This window comes from Camelina sativa, chromosome 11 (assembly GCF_000633955.1).
Source record: "Camelina sativa cultivar DH55 chromosome 11, Cs, whole genome shotgun sequence".
NCBI classification, from domain to species: domain Eukaryota; kingdom Viridiplantae; phylum Streptophyta; class Magnoliopsida; order Brassicales; family Brassicaceae; genus Camelina; species Camelina sativa.
The window spans coordinates 46,098,167-46,118,056 of record NC_025695.1 but is presented as its reverse complement, the minus strand read 5'-3'; the positions used below and the strand labels follow the sequence as shown (position 1 = coordinate 46,118,056).

General features: G+C 35.8%; 4 protein-coding genes across 5 annotated transcripts; 2 read left to right on the top strand and 2 right to left on the bottom strand.

Moving 5' to 3' along the window:
* LOC104726689 lies at positions 1,425-3,610 on the bottom strand. The gene is made up of 5 exons (XM_019232379.1): positions 3,492-3,610; positions 2,973-3,384; positions 2,130-2,881; positions 1,951-2,047; positions 1,425-1,719 (listed from the first exon to the last, which is right to left on the bottom strand). The coding sequence occupies exons 2-3, from the start codon at positions 3,366-3,368 to the stop codon at positions 2,180-2,182; spliced, it is 1,098 nt and encodes a 365-aa protein (XP_019087924.1). The 5' UTR covers positions 3,369-3,384; positions 3,492-3,610; the 3' UTR covers positions 1,425-1,719; positions 1,951-2,047; positions 2,130-2,179.
* Positions 3,861-7,065, top strand: LOC104726688 (replication protein A 70 kDa DNA-binding subunit D). The gene is made up of 11 exons (XM_010445614.2): positions 3,861-4,116; positions 4,361-4,507; positions 4,615-4,848; positions 4,936-5,113; positions 5,209-5,479; positions 5,576-5,803; positions 5,887-5,965; positions 6,058-6,202; positions 6,290-6,450; positions 6,545-6,665; positions 6,756-7,065. The coding sequence occupies exons 1-11, from the start codon at positions 3,986-3,988 to the stop codon at positions 6,972-6,974; spliced, it is 1,914 nt and encodes a 637-aa protein (XP_010443916.1). The 5' UTR covers positions 3,861-3,985; the 3' UTR covers positions 6,975-7,065.
* On the top strand, positions 7,264-10,253 carry LOC104726687 (DEAD-box ATP-dependent RNA helicase 10). The gene is made up of 13 exons (XM_010445613.1): positions 7,264-7,582; positions 7,779-7,938; positions 8,027-8,096; positions 8,189-8,251; positions 8,347-8,421; positions 8,518-8,637; positions 8,750-8,791; positions 8,890-8,964; positions 9,069-9,215; positions 9,296-9,433; positions 9,537-9,648; positions 9,733-9,821; positions 9,938-10,253. Exons 1-13 carry the CDS (start codon positions 7,447-7,449, stop codon positions 10,067-10,069), a joined length of 1,359 nt encoding a protein of 452 aa, XP_010443915.1. The 5' UTR covers positions 7,264-7,446; the 3' UTR covers positions 10,070-10,253.
* LOC104726686 (ras GTPase-activating protein-binding protein 2) lies at positions 10,421-13,395 on the bottom strand. Of its 2 annotated transcripts, none has more exons than XM_010445612.2 (9): positions 13,262-13,395; positions 12,571-12,750; positions 12,175-12,472; positions 11,859-12,079; positions 11,573-11,744; positions 11,367-11,488; positions 11,224-11,289; positions 11,039-11,102; positions 10,421-10,951 (listed from the first exon to the last, which is right to left on the bottom strand). In XM_010445612.2, the coding sequence occupies exons 2-9, from the start codon at positions 12,748-12,750 to the stop codon at positions 10,686-10,688; spliced, it is 1,389 nt and encodes a 462-aa protein (XP_010443914.1). In that variant the 5' UTR covers positions 13,262-13,395; the 3' UTR covers positions 10,421-10,685. The 2 variants fall into 2 exon arrangements, with proteins under 2 accessions (XP_010443914.1, XP_019088749.1); XM_019233204.1 differs by having other exon boundaries at positions 11,224-11,286.

The following is a 19,890-nucleotide window of genomic DNA, read 5'->3' as shown; positions in this document are numbered from 1 at the left end:
CCAAGATTTTACTTGATTCGAAAACCTAACAACATTCCACACAACTTTAGAAGAGAAAGATTGTTTTATACCGTTTATTGCCCATACTGGAATATCACTTGCTGATGACATAGTAATGGTAGAGATAAAAGCGTGGAGAAGAACTTGTCTCTCTGATCTGGCACTAGGAAGAGATCATCCATTCTCATTTCTCAATTCAGCGACAGTTGAAAACAAAGGGATCCCTAAGTGACTAGGCCCATCTGAACCAAAAAAATGGTAGAGAGATCCAAAAGGAGTCCATGGATCCCACCAAAAGAAAGTAGAATCACCATTTCCAATATAGATGCTGAGAAATTTAAGAGCTTTGGAACGAAGCTTAAGTATTTTTCTGAAGTTCCAAGAGTAAGAAGCATTATTTTTATTGAGTGCCCATAAAAAGATGTAGAAAGATATCTACTTTTTATCCAGGCCACCCAAAAAGAACCAGCTCTAAAAAACAGCATCCAAAGAAGTTTCAAAATACATGTTTCGTTCCAACTACAAATGTGCCTCATAAATGATAATTGTTGGAAACACTTTTTCTAGTTACTTAGTTATTTATTCATTGTAACGTGTGATATGTGGTTTATCAATTTAACATGGGAACTTTTAAAACTCCATCAGACGTGGAAACAGCTACTAATACACTTTGGGACAGTGATGTTTTGTGATTAGGATGCATCACGTATAGTACGTACGTTTAACTACAAAACCTCATTTACTCCATATCAAAAGATTTCGATGTCGATGACATGTATGTTACATCGAGCTTTTACAGTCACGCTTACAAATTGAAAATCTCAAATTTAAGTATTTTAACAAATGTTACGACTACCGTACCTAAGTTAAACTATGCGTATATAATACTGTATTTTATAATCTTACGTGGTAGACGATCTCCAAGATATATACCATTGCCACAAAATCAGCACATCAGGGTCAAAAAAAAAATTTATTAAGGTCAATTATGTTATCTAAAAATTTTATAAGGATCAATTATGCTATTTTATAGAGGTCAGTTTGATTTTTTTTCTAAAATTTCAACTAATTTTAAAAATTCACCAGGGTCAACTGACCCACACAGTTACACCCTACCTCCGCCACTGCAAGAGGACACTCTGATGAGGTGATACGTACGATACAAATCATATTTGATATATTCGTTTGCTAAAAAAAAAATCCTCTAAGTTGGTCAAGTATTTTTGTTGGTGGTGGTAAAGTATTTTCACATTGGTTTAATGGTTAAAATTCAATCGGATTAGCAGTTACCACTAGGTTGAATATGTTAACATTTTGATAAAATTTGTACTAGATTTTTAAATCTAAATCTTATTTTCAATTTTTTTAAATGATTTGTTAATCCTGGCTTTTCTAGACTTAAATGTGTAACGATAATCTTCAATTTTTATATCTGTAATTTCGTATTCATAACTTTTCGTAACAGATATTGTTCTTAAACGATGGTAGTCTCTTCTAACTACTTTCGTGATGTTAGCAACAGCGAATCAATGTAATCAACTAAGAAGACCCTAATAATCAAGAAGTAGTAAGCAAACCATAAACTAATTCAATTCAAACTTTTTCCAGAGTTCTTGTTTCAGTCTGCATCTCCGGAACAGAAACAGGGCTAGACTGATGAGCTTCTTTCGAGTGAGTCTGACATCCATGAGATGCATTCGAGCATTCATCACAAGGTTCCTGAATATGCATCACAAACTTGTTCAGTTTTGCATTTGGCGTCTAGAGACTACATAAGCTCACACTGTTATGTTTTCAATTCCTCTAAACAAGTGTATTCACACAAAATTCACAGTGAGCTCTCAGACACACAGTAGCATATCACTAATATCTTCAACATCACCAAAACAAGTCATTTTTTTCTTATAAGTTATATAAAGAAACTATTTGGAATGATCTTTATAGTCAAACCTTGGAAGTTTATTTCCCTGAACGCGAGCATTTACATGTCAGTTTCTTCTTTCTACACGCAGCACCACATGTGTAACAGAACTCGTGTTTGCAATTTCTGCCAAGAACAAAATACAGTTAATTAAAGTCCAATTTGAATAGATAATATAAAGTCAGGCTCAATAACAAATGTCAAATACCGGCAAGTCATCTGTTTGCATCCGCCACCATGTTGAACGATGCTCTGACACTAGGAACACTTTTTCCATCCTTGTATCTTCACAAAAGACTCCAAAAGCGCCGCGTCAGATTTCAGGTAAGACTCCGACATCTTGAACTCATCGCATGTCTTCTTGTAGTGCCATGGAACATGGCATTTTTTACAGAAAGACAAGCCGCACTCCATGCACTTCCGTGCTTCTGACTGCTGAGGATTATTATTGCGTACGAGGTCAAGGTCCGACATCAGAAAGGAACAAGAAGGGTTGGGACAATAGACTCTATCTTTAATCGGGATTGCCTTCTCCTTCTTGCGTTGGATCATAAGCGTAATAGCATTAGCATCAGCAAAACCTCTACAATCCTCTGGCACAAGATCATTCTCGCAATCCGGGTAAGGACAGATTGCTGTGTTCCCTCGTAGAAGTTGTTCTGATGAGAAGGGCTTCCTCATGCACGTAACGAAGATGCGGTGGAAGCAGCCGCGCACCTCAAACTTATCATTAGGTGAAACGTAAGCGTAGCAAACTGGACAACTCTCATACTCGGTGTCGCCTTCACACCATCTAGTTTGTGAAGCTATAGCATATTTTGCTAGCATAATGACAGAATTGATGTCGTCTCTGCTTACAGCAGCAAGTGCCTGACAAGACGTGAATCTTGTCTGAAGACGAAACACTTGCTCCAAAAGTTTTGCTACAATGGACTCTTTCGGTGTAGCTTTACGAGTAACCTGGTAAAAAAAAAACATGAGAGGCGTGAATAACAAACACATGTACAGGAGGATATAGGATTCAGGGTAAAAGAAGAATAGAGAAACTTACGTAGGCCAAGATATTGGAGTCGTGACAGAAGAATTGGATATTTTTCACACCAAGTTCAAAGGCCGATTCAAAACCGTGAATGATGGCAGCCAGTTCCGCAGCTTCTGGGTGTGCTAGCTTTTGCTTTCTCAGAGCTTTATTAATCTCCAGTTTCGTGTTATCGTGCGAGTCACAGAGGGACCAACCTAAACCAACGACCAGCACCGTATCATCCTTAATAAGCTCTTCACTCACCAAACCCTTGGAGTTTAACCGATAGGTATGAGTTGTGGTTGTGGATTCTTTATCAAGATCAAGTTTGGTCTCATCCTGAGCTAACAAAGGGTCTTTATTTTCTTGATCCACACGTTTAAGATCATCCGCATTCTTTATCGCTAATTCCAAGTCATTAACCATCGCGATGACAGTATCTCTGTAGGAAAACAAAACCAAAGTGGTTGGATTTACAAATTGTATATTCAACCCACTAAGAGAAACCTAAACCTAGAATTAAAACTCGAAGATTTGACGCTCACATACCTCCAAAACCCACTTAAAGCCAAAGCTTGAATCAAAGCTCAGACACGTTGATCGAATCAAGCAAGAATCTCGCAGTAAAGCTAGCAAAGCAGAGAGATCTTGGATGAAACTGTTTTGCTCTCGTAGGGTTGCCTGTATTAGGGGAGGCTTTGTAACACATTCGCTTTCTCTAAACTATTTAAGAAAAGCCCATTAACAATAAAACACTAAAAAGGAAAAATGCGGCCCATTAACAAAAAAAGGGAAACATATACTGGAAAAAGAAGCGGTAGAAGTTTTTTGCCAAAAAAAAAAAGAGAAAGCCGCGGGGTTGGAATTGAATAGCTCCCGCTCAAAACACTCTCTCCCCTTTTACTAAAACCCTTCCACCTCTCTTTTGAGTCCCTCACTCACTCACCACACGAAAAAAACTCACGCCTTTTCGTTTACCCACCAGTTTTGATTTTAAGTCGAAATTAATCTTAACGTTTCAGTCGAGAGAGAGAGAAAAAAAAATGCAGACAGCTTCAGTGACCCCAGATGCTATTTCATCCGTTTTGTCGAACCCTTCCTTTGATTCTTCCTCTGATCGCCCTGAGATCGTTGTTCAAGTTGTGGATCTTAAACCTATCGGCAATAGATATACGTAAGTTTCATTTATGTGGGTTAGATTTAATTTCCCTTTTTATTTCGCTTGTTCCGGCTCTAGAGTCTTAGATCAGTGTTTATAGCTCTAAAATTGAGTTAAGAGATCTGTGTTTTTGTAAAGATTCGTTTTTTATTTACTGTAATCACTAATTTTGGGGTTTTAGTTACGGATCTGATATAGTATTAGGGTTTTGGTCGAATTGGGTCTGATTGTGTTCGTTTTGATTCTGGGTTTGAGACAGATTTGGTGCAAATGACGGAAAGACGAAAGTGAAAGCAATGTTTACAGCTTCACTGACACCTGAGATTATATCTGGCAAGATTCAAAATCTGTGTCTCATTCGTCTCATCGATTTCACTGTTAACGACATTTCAAGCAAATCAACTAAGTAATAAGACTTCTTCTTCTTTACCTTGATTAGAGCATCACTTTGTTGTTTTGAAATCAATAGTTACTAATATACATATGTGTGTTTCTCTATTGTCTCTGTGTCAGATATTTCCTTGTGACAAAATGTGAGGCTGTTGGTTCTGTGCTTGATTCTGAGATTAACTTGGAGAGTAAGAGCCAAGAAGAGGAGGAAGCTACTACTGAGCCCAAGAGGCAGAAACTAGAGCATTCTCCTGTGAGTGATGTTAAAATGGATGTTTCTACTGGTATCACTTTGAAACCGAAGCAGGAGTTTGTATCCAAATCAGCTTCTCAGATCATGACTGAACAAAGGGGAAAGTAAGCAACTTCTCTTTCTTTTTTGTTTTTTTTTGTTTTAATCTTGTATGTATGAGTGTTTGCTTAAACTTGTTTGGGTTTTTGCAGTGCTGCACCAGCTGCAAGAATGTCTATGACTAGAAGGGTTCATCCACTTGTGTCCTTGAATCCCTATCAAGGAAACTGGACCATCAAAGTCAGAGTTACAAACAAGGGAGTCATGAGAAACTACAAAAACGCTAGAGGAGAAGGATGTGTCTTCAACGTTGAACTTACAGATGAAGAAGTAAGAACAGCTCCGCCCACCCAATTTACTATTACATTTCAAACTTGGTATACATCTTTCATGCCGTTTACTCATTTTTTACTGTTGATATATAGGGAACACAAATTCAAGCAACAATGTTTAATGATGCTGCAAGGAAGTTCTATGACAGATTCCAATTAGGAAAGGTCTATTATATATCAAGGGGAACACTTAAACTTGCTAACAAGCAGTTCAAGACTATTCAGAATGATTATGAGATGACACTCAATGATAATTCAGAGGTTGAGGAAGCTAGTAGCGAAGAAATGTTCATCCCTGAGACAAAATTCAACTTTATTCCCATTGAAGAGTTGGGGATGTATGTCAATCAGAAGGAGCTTATTGGTAAGAGCTGTTTTTTCATTGAACATTCTTCTTTCTTTCTGGTGTAAATTATACATTGGTTCTGATAATAAAACTTGCATGTTTTGCTATTTCTAGATCTTATCGGAGTTGTTCAAAGTGTATCTCCTACCATGAGTATTAGAAGGAGAACTGACAATGAGATGATTCCTAAGAGGGATATAACCTTGGCTGATGAGTCAAAGAAAACTGTCGTGGTGTCCCTGTGGAACGACCTTGCAACTGGCATAGGTCAAGAACTACTAGACATGGCTGATAAGTCACCTGTGATTGCAATCAAGTCTCTCAAAGTTGGAGATTTTCAAGGTAATGTTGGATTTGATCATTGAACAGTATGTTGAATTCACACTCTGTTTGAACCTATTGCTGATAGAATCCAATCTCCCCAGGTGTTTCGTTGTCCACCATCAGCAGAAGCAATGTGGTTATAAACCCAGAATCACCCGAAGCTAAAAAGTTGAAATCTTGGTATGCCTTTTGGATTGAGTCAGCTCATTAAATAATAAAAAGGTGAAACTAGTCTGCCTTTATTTAATTATCGGTCTCTTTGACATCTGCAGGTTCGATTCTGAAGGCAAAGAAGTATCCATGTCTTCCATTGGATCAGGGATGAGCCCATTATCCAAGAATGGATCTCGGTCTATGTATACTGACCGAGTCCTTCTTTCTCACATCACAAGCAACCCATCTTTAGGCGAAGAAAAGGTACTGAACACTGAAATTTAAGTTTGGACCAAAGGTGCTTAATTATAGAGTTATCAACTTATTATTAAACTTGAATTTCTGTTGCAGCCTGTATTTCTCAGCACAAGGGCGTACATAAGCTTCATCAAACCAGACCAGACAATGTGGTACCAAGCTTGTAAGACTTGTAACAAGAAAGTGACGGAAGCACTTGACTCTGGTTACTGGTGTGAAGGATGCCAGAAAAAATATGAAGAATGCAGCTTAAGGTAAGATACTCAGATTCATAGATGAAAACTTGGGTAGAAATTTAAACTTCACCTCTGAGGCATCTTAAAATGTGTCAACTTTGGTTGTTGGTAGGTACATAATGGCTGTGAAAGTCACCGACTCATCTGGAGAAACTTGGATTTCCTCATTCAACGATGAAGCAGAGAAGATTCTTGGATGTTCAGCTGATGAGCTCAACAAACTAAGATCAGAGGTAAGGAAACAAAACCATATAAAAGTTAGAGCTATATAAGCAAGCATTCCGCATGTCATCATGTTTGATTCAAATCTGATTTGTTTTCAGGAAGGTGAAGTGAATGAATATCAGACAAAACTCAAAGAAGCAACCTGGTCATGTCATGCCTTCCGAGTTAGTGTCACGCAGAATGAGTATAACGGAGAGAAGAGGCAGAGGGTAACTGTGAAAGGAGTAGCTCCTGTTGATTTTGCTGCTGAAACAAGATTGTTGCTCCAAGACATCTCCAACAAAACCAACAACAAAGCATCTCAGTTGTTGTTTTAAGTTTTCACATCTTTTTACATAAACGGTCTTAAAACTTTGCTTGTAACATAAAATTATTCTTAAGCCTTTTTCAAAAAAAAAAAAAAAACATAAAATTATTCTGCAGTTACTCTTCTACATATTGTTAACCTAAAGTTAAAACACCTTTCAAATCAGAAAATTTATTGACCAATTAGATGGGCTTTTGTTGAGACCAAAGTTATATAAACAAGGCCCATACTTGGCCCAATCAGGCTATAACTAAAACCCTTGATAGACAAAACTCGCTCTCTCTCTCTTTTTTTTTTTTTTTTGTGTTGTCTCATTCGTTCACTAGAGTCCCTTCTGATTTGGTACCCTAAACGCAGCTCGATTTATCTAAAGCCCTGAGTCTCGCCGGAAGTCTTATAGACGCGATTTTTCTTAACGCCGTTTGATACACTTACAGTCTTTGAGGTCCAGGAGATAGTGAATTTGTCGGTGGGTATTGAAAATGGAGGAAGAGAACGAAGTGGTGAAGACGTTTGCAGAACTTGGTGTGCGTGAGGAGCTTGTGAAAGCTTGTGAGAGATTGGGATGGAAGAACCCTTCCAAAATTCAAGCCGAAGCCCTTCCTTATGCTCTTGAAGGTAACGCCTTTTGTGCTGTTACACTCTTTTGTTTGTTTAATACTTTGTGATGATTCTCATTGATGTTTCCGTACGATTTTGAGGCTAGTTCTGTGTTTATGTCATTCCGAGATTGAAAAGCTTAAAACTTTTTGATTAATTAGGGTTTATATCATTGCAACTAATTGGAATCTGATGTTTTAATGTCTCCGTTCAGGGAAAGATGTTATTGGACTTGCGCAAACTGGTTCTGGTAAAACTGGAGCCTTTGCGATTCCTATATTGCAAGCACTTCTCGAGTATGTTTATGATTCTGAGCCTAAGAAAGGACGTAGACCTGATCCTGCCTTCTTCGCTTGTGTTTTATCTCCAACTCGGTATGATTTGCTTCCCTAGTTTCTTCAAGCGTTTACTTTGTTTGCTATTTCGTATTGGATTTGATTCCTCTGTGTTCCTTCTCTCCAGAGAGCTTGCAATCCAGATTGCTGAGCAGTTTGAAGCTCTAGGAGCTGATATAAGTCTTAGGTGTGCTGTGGTAAGCTCATGCTTTTAACTATGTTTACCATATTTCAAATATTCCTGTTATAACAGTGGTTTAAAACTGAATAGGTTTCCTGATTTTTTCAGCTTGTTGGAGGTATAGACAGGATGCAACAAACTATTGCTCTTGGGAAACGGCCTCATGTTATTGTACGTTTTTCTGTTCTAATCTTATGGTCATTTGTTTGAGTCACTGCAGTTATCATAAGTGAACGTAGGAGCTAACTATGGTTTGTTGTTTCTAGGTTGCAACACCTGGTCGTCTTTGGGATCATATGTCTGACACAAAAGGCTTTTCTCTGAAATCATTGAAATATCTGGTATACTTAATGCTTATCTTTGGTGGTCTTTTACGTTTTGGTTTAGTCTGTTCCTAGATCGTATCATTTTGGTATTTACTTCACATTGTTCAACAGGTTCTTGATGAAGCAGATAGGCTGCTGAATGAAGATTTTGAGAAATCTCTTAACCAGATTTTGGAAGAGATCCCTCGTGAACGTAAAACATTTCTTTTTTCAGCGACTATGACTAAAAAGGTAGGACAGTGTTGCGTTTTTGATCGTTCAAACTGTCTCTCTATAATCTTTTGGAGTGGAAGATTTAAAGGAACAATTTATTAAGGTCACTGAATTTGTTTTGTCCTTCTAGGTTCGAAAACTTCAAAGGGCATGTTTGAGGAATCCTGTGAAGGTATGAAAACATGAGATGACTTGATTTCTTTTGTCACAGCTATCATAGTTTGAGACTTTGAGGTATAACAGTTGTATATGTTCTTTGCTTTCTTCCAGATTGAAGCTGCCTCCAAATACTCCACAGTCGATACTCTTAAGCAACAGTATCGGTTTGTTGCTGCTAAATACAAGGTACCTTAACTACATAACAAAGCGTAGTAAATAGATAATAGCAAACACATAAGAGGTTTTTATTTTCTTTTAACTATAATTAGCTTATATATCCACTGTAACAGGATTGCTATCTTGTATATATTCTGAGTGAAATGCCTGATTCAACATCAATGATTTTCACCCGAACATGTGATGGTACTCGTTTTCTGGCTTTGGTGCTTCGGAGCCTTGGTTTTAGAGCCATTCCTATCAGTGGTCAAATGACTCAGGTAAATGATGCACTCCTATTTCTAAACATTTCTCGACTTTTTCTCTCAAGATTTTCTCATTCTTTTCGAAATATTCACAGTCGAAGAGACTGGGAGCTTTGACTAAGTTTAAAGCAGCGGAATGTAATATCTTGGTTTGTACCGATGTGGCTAGTAGAGGGCTCGATATCCCATCAGTTGATGTGGTAATCAACTATGACATTCCCACAAATTCAAAGGTTAGCCCTTTTCTCATTCAGATGAATAGGATATTTTCTTTCTTGTTTCTCATGTATCCATGATCTTGAGAATACACATTGATCTTCCAAATTTGGTTTATAGGATTACATCCACAGAGTAGGAAGAACCGCTCGTGCTGGACGTTCTGGTGTCGGGATATCACTTGTAAACCAGTATGAGCTCGAATGGTATATACAAATAGAAAAACTCATTGGTAAGTAAATAAACCTGCGAGAGCTTTTTATTGTTTTGTTTTCTCATGGGATACAGACGTTTGACTTTATGCTTGGACGCTCAGGCAAAAAACTACCAGAATATCCTGCTGAGGAAGACGAAGTCTTATCATTGTTGGAGAGAGTCCAAGAAGCGAAAAAGTTATCCGCAATGGTATATTTACTCTTCACTTTTTCTACTACATGTAAGAAGGTTTAGATGTTTTTTGCTTATAACTGCAATTAATAACTGAAATATGTGTGTTTTGTGTGTGGCAATTTATGTTATAGAATATGAAAGAATCAGGAGGTAGGAAGAAGAGAAGGGGAGAAGATGATGAAGAGAGTGAGAGGTTCTTGGGAGGTAACAAGGACAGAGGTGATGGCAAAGACAAGAAATCTTCTAAGAAGTTCAAACGATAAAATGGCTCTGTTTCTATTGTTTACCGGCAACTCCACTCACCTAAGTTTTGAATTCAAGTTTTGCATATGAACTTGGGAAATTTAATCAATTTTTGTACTCGTAATTTGTATTTTCTTTTCTTTTTTGCTTTGTTTCTTAAAGACTGAATTTATGCTATCAATATTAAAAGAGGTTTTAAAAGCTCTGGTGTCTGTTCTTGTTGCTCTGCAGCGCTTTATTTAAAATATTATCAGCAGAAGTCTGGTTTAATTGGTTTCCGATTTTACGTGTTCCAGTTGCCCGATGCAATTTATGAATCAGATAAGCCGGTCTTGTTCACTTCGTCTGCTCTAACTTTGAGAACAAAAAACTAAGAACACAACTTTATAATGGATTTCTTATGAAATTGAATGTTTATGAAGAGGTACAATACCCAAAGAAAGATTTAAGGATGAAAAACAAAAACGAGGGAAAAAAATGCAAGAATAATGAAAAACTAAACCCGATTAAGAAAAGAAAAAAAGAAGCCAAAAAGGACTTACCACATAAACTCAACTCAAGTAGTAGGCAAGAAAAGATGCAAAACAAAAAATTAAAACTACTCTCTTGTAGATGGGGGAACCATTAATAGCGAAGTCAAGATGAAGCACCACCTCGAGGCGCACCACGACCTCCTTCTCCACGTCCTCCTCTTCCACCCCCTCCGTTTTGAGGAACCCTTTGATAACCTTCTCCTCCATTTCGTGGGTTTGAGCTCTTTGGTCTGCCGGAAAACTCACCCCCTCCTCGTCCATAACCTCCTCCTCTGCCTCCACCACCACGTCCTCCTTTGAAACTTTCGTTTCTGAAGCTTCCTCTCCCGGAAAAGTATCTTCCCCTACTACCTCCATTGTTGCCTCCTCCTGCAAAATAAAACATCTTTTAAATACACAATAAAAGCTTTCATAAAACCAGTTTTTTTTCTTAATGAGGTCTCTCATGTTTCATACCTCGACTGTTTGTTTTCTTCTCCTCTACAACAGCTTGACGATCCCCAATTGTAACCGGTGAGGCCTACATTAACCAACACAAAGAGTCAAGACTTTTTGAAATGAACCATAACATACGAGCTAGGAAAGACTTAGGATTAAACGTGGTAAAAGGAGAGATAAAAATCAAGGCTATGGGTGCTTACATCAAGCGCACTCTGCTTTCCGCTAGCTGTTTCAAATTCCACAAAACCAAAACAGAAACCTTGCTGCTGAGAGTCACAAAAACGTGTAAGGAACCAAAAAGGCGAGGTGTTTAGGAAGAGAATGTAGAATTTATATATCAAACCTTATTGCTTCTGACTTGAATCCCCTCAACCTTGATTGCACCAAATTTTTTGAACACCTCTTCAAGTTGTGTTGGTGTGGAGTCAAAAGGTAAATTTCGGACATAAATCGAATGACCATCATCTGTAATAAGTAGAGACCAAAATCAATAACCAAGGGAATCACACATACTCAAACAGCCCACATGCAGAAAAAGAATTTACGGACCATCCACATCAACATGGCTACTATTTTGAACATTCTCAAGAACTGAAGCCTCGGGTGCTGCTACATGCTCAGCAGAACGAGCGGTCTGCTTCTGGTTGGTACTGACTGGAGCTGCTCTTGGCTTGTTCCGAGCAACGTGTGTTGGTGCTGGACCACTTTTCATCAGTTTGAGCTGTTGAAACACATAAAGACTTCGTAAGGTTTACTAAAAACGATAAAAAATCTTAAGGAAACAACAAAAAAGAAATAGAAAGAAACAGTTAGTTAGTAGGCGGTTGTGACTCACGATTGAAGCATAAGAATGCTTAGGAGCATCTCCTTGAGGCACTGATAAAACTTCATTATGGCTTAATTGAGTTGGAGGTTCGATAGGCTCAACGTCAACAACAACTCCTTCATCTTTATCAGAAGGATCATACACCTCCGCGACATTGTCAAGATCTTCCTCCTCAATGGAAGCAACTGGCTCAGGTTCTACCTCGGCCTCGTGACTAACGTTAACACGTTCTGACAAGAAGTACGGTAATGTTAATATCCTGACCTAAATAACAGAGTGCTATATGTAGTCAAGAAAACATAAAAACATTGATCTTTGATCGTACCTGGTTCCACAGGAGCCTGAACATCCCTGGTGGTTCCATTGATGGCGACAGAACGGGCTTGTGTGGTTACCTCTTTCTCCTCGAGGAATCGAAACACGTCATTCAAGACAAAGTATCCCTTGTCCTGTGGAGCCAAGAAAAAAGTTTGACTAAACTTCTTCCTCACATTATCATTTCCAGTCAAGCGTCCTGTAACCAGGACGATAACACCCCTCTCATGAGACTCCTGAGCATCCGCAGTTTCTATCTCGGCCGTGTAGTCTTCATATTTCAATGAAAGAATCTTATCATTGATCGCCTGAAATCCAAAGTGGAACCATATTAATATGTAACCATATTAGAGAAGAGAGCAATATGGGAAATGTTATATAGTAATTGAATTATTAATAATCTCACTTGCATAGTTGTGACAGTAGTCACAACACCATTAACATCAGGTCGGGTTAGCAAGCTCGAATCCTGATAAAACCGATGGACTAAACCAGGGGATTGGTGAAGAATATGATAGTATTGCTCCACAAAGGCACGACCAACAACCTCAGCACCAGGGGAAGGGTTAGCTTCCTGCTGTGCCATCTACACTCAATAATATATATATACACACAGTGAGAATCAAATTTTACATAACTTAAAAGATGAACATTAACGATTAAATCAAGTGTTTTTTTTAGTAATTTTTGGAGACAATCTTCTCTGAACTAAATCGTTTTGATCAATAAACCTAAAAGGCTGATTCGATTTCGTAGAACTCAGAATCAAAAGTCAACGATCTAATTAGAAAGTATAATGATATCACTGTTCAAGATGAAATTAAAGCTCAAACACAAACAAAAACCCTAATATTAATAAAGATCACAACAGTTATTAACAAGAACAACACGAATTCAGAGACGAAGCAGCAGTAATTAAAGAAAACAGATGATGTTTTATGACAAAAGTGAATCGAGGAGAAAAAAAAGTATATAATTTAAAGAACGAGTCAGATCAAGCTCGATATAGAAAGAAAACCCAATAAGAGATTAAGATCGGAGCATATCGAGAAAGAGAAACAGATCGAATGAGGAAATTAGTGTAGTTGTGTACTTACAGTGATCTGAGGGGGGGGGAGGGGGAGAAGGACAAAGAGAGATCTGCTGCAGATGCTACGAAACAGAGGAGAGGACGAGCGAGACAGCGACAGACGGAGAAAGAGAGAGAAAGTAAAAAAAAGGAGTGAGAGGAGGATCAAAAGTACGGACTTTAGTTTTAGTTTAGTTTAGTTTAGTTTAGTTCGGTTTGGTTCGGCCCACGAAGACTTTAAACTTTTGGGCTTCTTATTCTAGTTCTGTCTTGTTTCTGTTTTTAGAAAAGTTTTTGGTCTTTCTTGTTCATTTTCAGAAACTTGCTAAAATAAAATTTATATGCAGTGTTATCTTGCGAATGTGTTTGGGTTGCAGGATACAGTTTATAAACCGTTCACATATTTCGTAACTTACGACATATCCTAAAAGATTAATGAAAACAATTCCAAATTCTGAGCCATTGCAAGATTAAATTCATAACTCGATGTTTGATGAGATATGGTTGACTTGAAATGGGAGGTGCTACTGATGACAACTGAAGAACGACTAATCACCGGAATGGAAAAAAAAGACTTCTGAAATGCTGTTATTATATCTCGTATTTTTTTTTGGGGGTATAACATGTTGAGTTAGCTAAAGTTATTTAAATTTTTTGAAAAATAAAAAGACATATCTCTATATTATAATTTAAACTCTATTTTGTGGTAGGAGGAGCTAAGTTACCAAACTTTCCTGTAAATATGGATTGAATGGAATTTTTGGTATGCAATTGGCTTCGACATCCAAAAATGCTTTGCAACAAGCAGGACCTAAGTTACCAAACTTTCCTGTAAATATGGATTGGGAAACCTCTGTAACACATCCAGGAATATCCATCACCACTGACCAACATTTTGTTATATCATGTAACCTTGGCACACCCAGAATTGGTTGAAATGGAAAAGAAAAAGGAAAAGCCGGAAACTGCGGTAGTTGAGCGTTTACCGAGACCACAACACATATGGCTGCCAGAAGAAAAAACACATTTTTGATAGACATAATGAGATATTGCACACTGGGAAAGAAAGCCCTTCACAAATATGTTTCTTTATTAAGGTTGGTTTTGATTGATGTACGACTAGTACAATTGTTGTTTAGTTATATGGAAAGCAATAAAAGCTACCGTATCAATAACGTTTAAGAAACGTTTTTGGATTTTAATTAGTTGATATTAGATTTAATTCAGCCGTTCATTGTATACTAATTAATTATTGATTGACGAACAACAATAAGATATTTGCTTTATTATATGGAATGAAACGGAACTGTGATATTAGAACTTGTGTAGCCATTTTATAAATTTAAGCAGAGTCTCCAGTTGAGCGTGAAACAAGCGACATTAGCGAAAAAAATAAAGCAAATTTTTTTACTCCCTTCAATTATCGGTATATTTCAAAATTTTAGTCAGTATATGTGAGGATTAGCATTAGCTAGTATCATGAGAATCTGAAGCTGAACTGTGAACAATCATAAAGCCATATCTGGTTCTAGGTCTAGTACACTTGGAACTATATCAACTTTAGATTTTCTTTCTAGTTTTCTGTTTCTCTATAGACAATATGACAAGAGACCACACTGTGACTCTTGAGTATTTTCATTTACTTTTTTTTCTTTGAAATTGCGCTTTATGGTTTTGATTCTTGTTTACTTTCAAAAAAACTTTCATGCAACTTAGTTAATGAGGTGTGACTTGCTACATATTAGAATATGATTTTGTAGTCTTGAAAAGTGACTAAATATATCATTGCACCTTCTCAAAAAAAAATATCATTGCATACAATATCATAAAATCAACTTTATTTTTCAACTAAAATTAAAACAACAATGATTTAACATATAACTACTTAAGAAATCTAATTTGTGGTAGGAGAAACTGCTCCAGCAATTCTTGAGCATTGTTCCTTCAACATAGGAGGAAAAAACGGATTAGCCGGAACTTTCGGGATGCAATTGGCTTTGATTTCCAAAAATGCCTTACAACAAGCTGGACCTATGTTATCAAACTTTCTAGTGATTATGGATTGAGAAATTTCAGCAATGCATCCAAGAATGTCCCTCAATATTGACCAACATTTTGTTATATCAGGTAATCTTGGCATACCAGGATTTGGTAGGATTGGAAATGGAAATGGGAAACGATAGTGTGGTAGTAGTATTTGAGCATTTACCGAAACCACAATGCATATAACCACTACAAGAAAAATCACGTTTTTAGCCATGATGAAGAAAATAGGAAGTTTCAAATACAGTGGTACAAATGATTCTTTTCTCGATTATGTTTCTAAATGATGAAGAATACTAACATCCTTAGTTATTTATACGGGAAGAAATGAACATTGGTATTAGTTGCTGTTTTGAAACGTTTTCAGACTTTTATTAGGTATTTAATTGGCAGTTTCGTTTTTTTAATCTCTAGTTTCTAATTAGAAAGTATTGGGTATCGGCCATATGTGATTTGATTAAGGAGATGAAATATAACCGATGGCCTTTAATCAAACTGGAGTAACCCAGAATTAATCCATTAAAGAGGATTTTATGAACTCACATTTTCTGTATAAATGTTTTTTTTTTTCTGATACTAGTGCATAAATGTTATATACAAAGTTCAATGCATGGGACTATGGGAGGTACAGTTTTGAGTCATGGGATTGCTTTATCTTTATCTAGATCCAAGCTCGAAAAGCATTTATCTGCAATAATTAATATTACAATTGTCTCCTACGCTTATTGCTCCCCCCAGACATTAAAGGCACTACTTCAGTACTCCATCACAGTAACTTTCTTACTGCATTATCTCTTTCCTTTTGGCAGGTTCATATCTTCCGCTTTGTCTCCTCTCAATCCCTCGAGCCTATTTGGCTTACCGACAACAGAGGAATCCAAACGGATATTAAAAACGAAATTCAACAAAAATAATCAATTCGTTCTACACCTTATAAGTACCATATCCATTTTTTATCCATATATAAAAGCCAATACTTGTCTTAGCATATAAGACCTTGTGTATTTTGTCTTATACGAACCCGTGATTTTTTATATATTTTTTTTCCAAATATGAAGAGATAGTTGATTTGCTATTGATAATAGTAGAAAACTAAAAAACACAGAGAGAAACGAGTAGTTTGAGTGCAGCAAACTCTGAAGATACCTTTACTGCATCAATAATACAAAAAGGAGAAGCAGTTATCTATGTATGTATGTCTGTCATAATGTCAGCATCAGCATGAATATATATATGGGGGTACGTATTTATGTTGTTAAATAAGTTTACTTTTTGGTGGGTTTTACTCCTTTTGGTGTTGTCTCTTGCAAGGACATGTCCTTGTCTGTCTCAGCATGAGCCTTCTGCATTTACTGACGTTCAGACCCGAAAACGACGGCTCAGTACCAAAAGACAAAGAAGAAGAGGTTCTTAGGCTATCGTGTACTGTACTGTTTGATAATGAAGGACGACACCGTTTTCAATTTTTCATTCTTTTGTTTTGATTCTCTCTTCTAGTATAGTATAGTAATAGAAGAGAGATGTGGATGTTATGATTCGTTGATATCACATAATAACGCAAGTATGCAAATTTGGATATTTTTCCCAATTTTTGTTAGAATTCTGGGTTTTTAGTCCGATTTGTGACACTCTACACGGTCTGATGGCGATAGCTTAAGACCAACTTGTCCAACATTTGTTTTTTTTCCCTTCTTTTTGTGGAAAATTACAAAATTTCCATTTTCGTAACATTAATATATACAAAGACTCTGTCAGTATTATTGGGTTGAAATGTGAGACTCTGTCAGTATTTCATATTAGATCATAATTCAGTAACTTGACAGAACAAGAAGAAAAAAGTTTAGGAGGAGGGGAGTATGCTAATTCTTTTGAGTACGTAATAGTATAATGAATTTATATAAGTTTGAAAGTAAATATGCTATTATTGACCTAAAATGTCTTGATGGTTAAAGATTTAAAGGCAATAACATGTGAATTTTGGATGCAAGATAGGTATTCCCACGTCAAAAGACAAAACTGTCCAATCTACAAAACATGAAATGAGTTTATTTATACACTTAATTAAACAGTAAGAGAAATTCCTATATGTTGAAGAAAAGTATAGGCAGGCATGTAAATATAGGGCGTAACTAATATATATATATATATATATATATATACACATATAGAGTGAGTTAGGGTTTCTAGTGCCTAACTATATTTAGTTTTGAGATATGATATGGCAATGAAAAACAAACCAGGTAATTCAAAAACGAAGCACATGGAGAATTTAATAATTGAACAGGCTGAAATTTAAAAAAATTTGGCAGAGCTTTGGATAACTCAGCCTAAAGTCAGAAGTGTCGAAAATCTATATGTATATATTAATATATATAGGCACACAACATTAATATATAGATATGCAAAGAGCCAAAGATGCAACTGTAGCGTATATGGTATTGTCTGTATAAGGATCACAAGATCCTATATGTATGCTCGAAAAGTAGGGGAAATTAAGCCCAGAAGCTCAAGTCCCGTCATCATCAATCATCATTCTTCGTTTGTGCAGTCCAGAGACTTTTGATAACCATACGTATATATATCGGATCCGGTTTCTTTGTTAAATTTGTCAACTTAGAACATTAAGTTGAGGTAGGAGAAGAAGTTCCGATTCTTAGGAATTAAATTAGTGTATAATTAAATACAGGAAAAACTTTTATGAAGACGCCTGGTACGAACTATTACAATTAATGGTACAAAGTACAAAATATTAAAATTAAAGTTTGCGAACCCTTCATTAGAAAAAAAAAAAAAAAAAAGATAATACAAATTATGTTACGGAACTTATAAAATCATATACACATAATTCGATGCAATATGACAAAAATTTCTTTGGTGATCAAAGAAAAAAACATTATGATATAAATTTCCTTTACTTTATGGATCATATAAATAGTTTAAAAAAATATATAAATAGTAAAATCCCGTCAACCACATAACGTAGGGGCGTTTCGTAAAATTTGTAGCTAAAGTAATAAATTAGATGAATTGTGAAAATAATTAATTCTAATAATCTTACGTTAATTCATAAAGAAAAATTTACGTTCACCAATTTAAAAAGATTACGTTTTGGCTTTCACAAGCGTTAACAACCAAGTAATTTCATCGGCAATAACTAATAAAGGAGGTTTTATAGTGGGCTAGCTGCTTTAGACGACGGGTAGGTTTGGCAAGCAAGTTGTTGTTCCGACGGAAATTTTGTTGCGACAAATTTCACCATAGGTTTTCACCATAAGTTTTATGAACACATATATTGCATTTTTTTTTTTTTTGCGACATATCTAAATTTAGACCAATATTCCACTGACAATCTATACAAAAGTTGGTACGTACAAGTCTATCACATTACCAAAAAACAATAAAATGATTTGTGGTACTGTATATCCAAAAAGATGCTTGCCTTCTTATAAAGGATTCTAAGCACTTTCTTAAAATGATTTGTGACATTTTAAAAACATAACTAAAATGTAGTATTTCTTAGAATATTCTTACATACAATTATGAACAATGACCAAAATTTATCTGCTCGCTAAAAATTATATGATATGTTAACGTTAGTGGAGAACATTTTCAATGGTTTTGTTTTCTACTAAACTATACAAGTTTTATTTTCATATTCATATCGCAAATTTTGTTACAATGAATATCATCTCAAGATTATTAATATATTATATATTTATTGTTGCAACGAATCTGGATTAACCGGATCGTTTTGAATTTGAAATCATATATGAATTCACAATATTCGTCGGAACAACCAGTGGCTTAAAGGAGCGGTCAATTATAGAAGACTTTGTACTAGTGAACAAGTTGGATACGAAGAGGAAAGAAAATGGTGTGATTTGTGAGCAAAAATCTCAGTGGCAAAGACACTTACAAGAGAAAGTGGTCCACAAATCTCTTTGTGAGTATTTAAGCATTAGATGCTTTAAAGAAAAACCTATACTCGTTGGTCCATTCTCTATCTCAGAGACAGACCCTTACTTCCTCTAGCTGTCAATCTATTATATTTAGACATATAATGTTGTTATTAAAGGAAAAAAAACTACATATATAAAACATAACGCACAAGTAATTAATTAGAAATAAAAGCAATACTCCCCAACAGTTTGATTTTAACCAGTCTAGATTTCATTATCACTCAAATTAGGGTTTCAACAAGTTGCTTCGTTAATATTCAACAGTTTCTTTAACAGTCAAATAAATTGCAAGAAAATGTCACAAATTATAAATTGGTCCTTCCATTATTATCTTATTATTTTGAAAATTTTGAACAATTATAAAAATCTTCAAATTCTTTTTATGGTTTACAGTACAACCTCTATTTAAAGCTCTTGTTGTAGAACTACTCAAGTCATTTTATTATTTTCACACAAATTAATAAAAATATATAATTTTTTTTTACTTGTTAGTACACTAATATATTTTCTCTCTCTAATTAATAAGCTAAGATATTTTAGTATTCAAATTTGATAAATTAATATTAAATAAATTATATAAAAAGTTAAGAAAAATAAATGTCTAAAGCCCATGAAATTAAAGGGAACCAAAACTTGAATACTACAAAGTATTAAA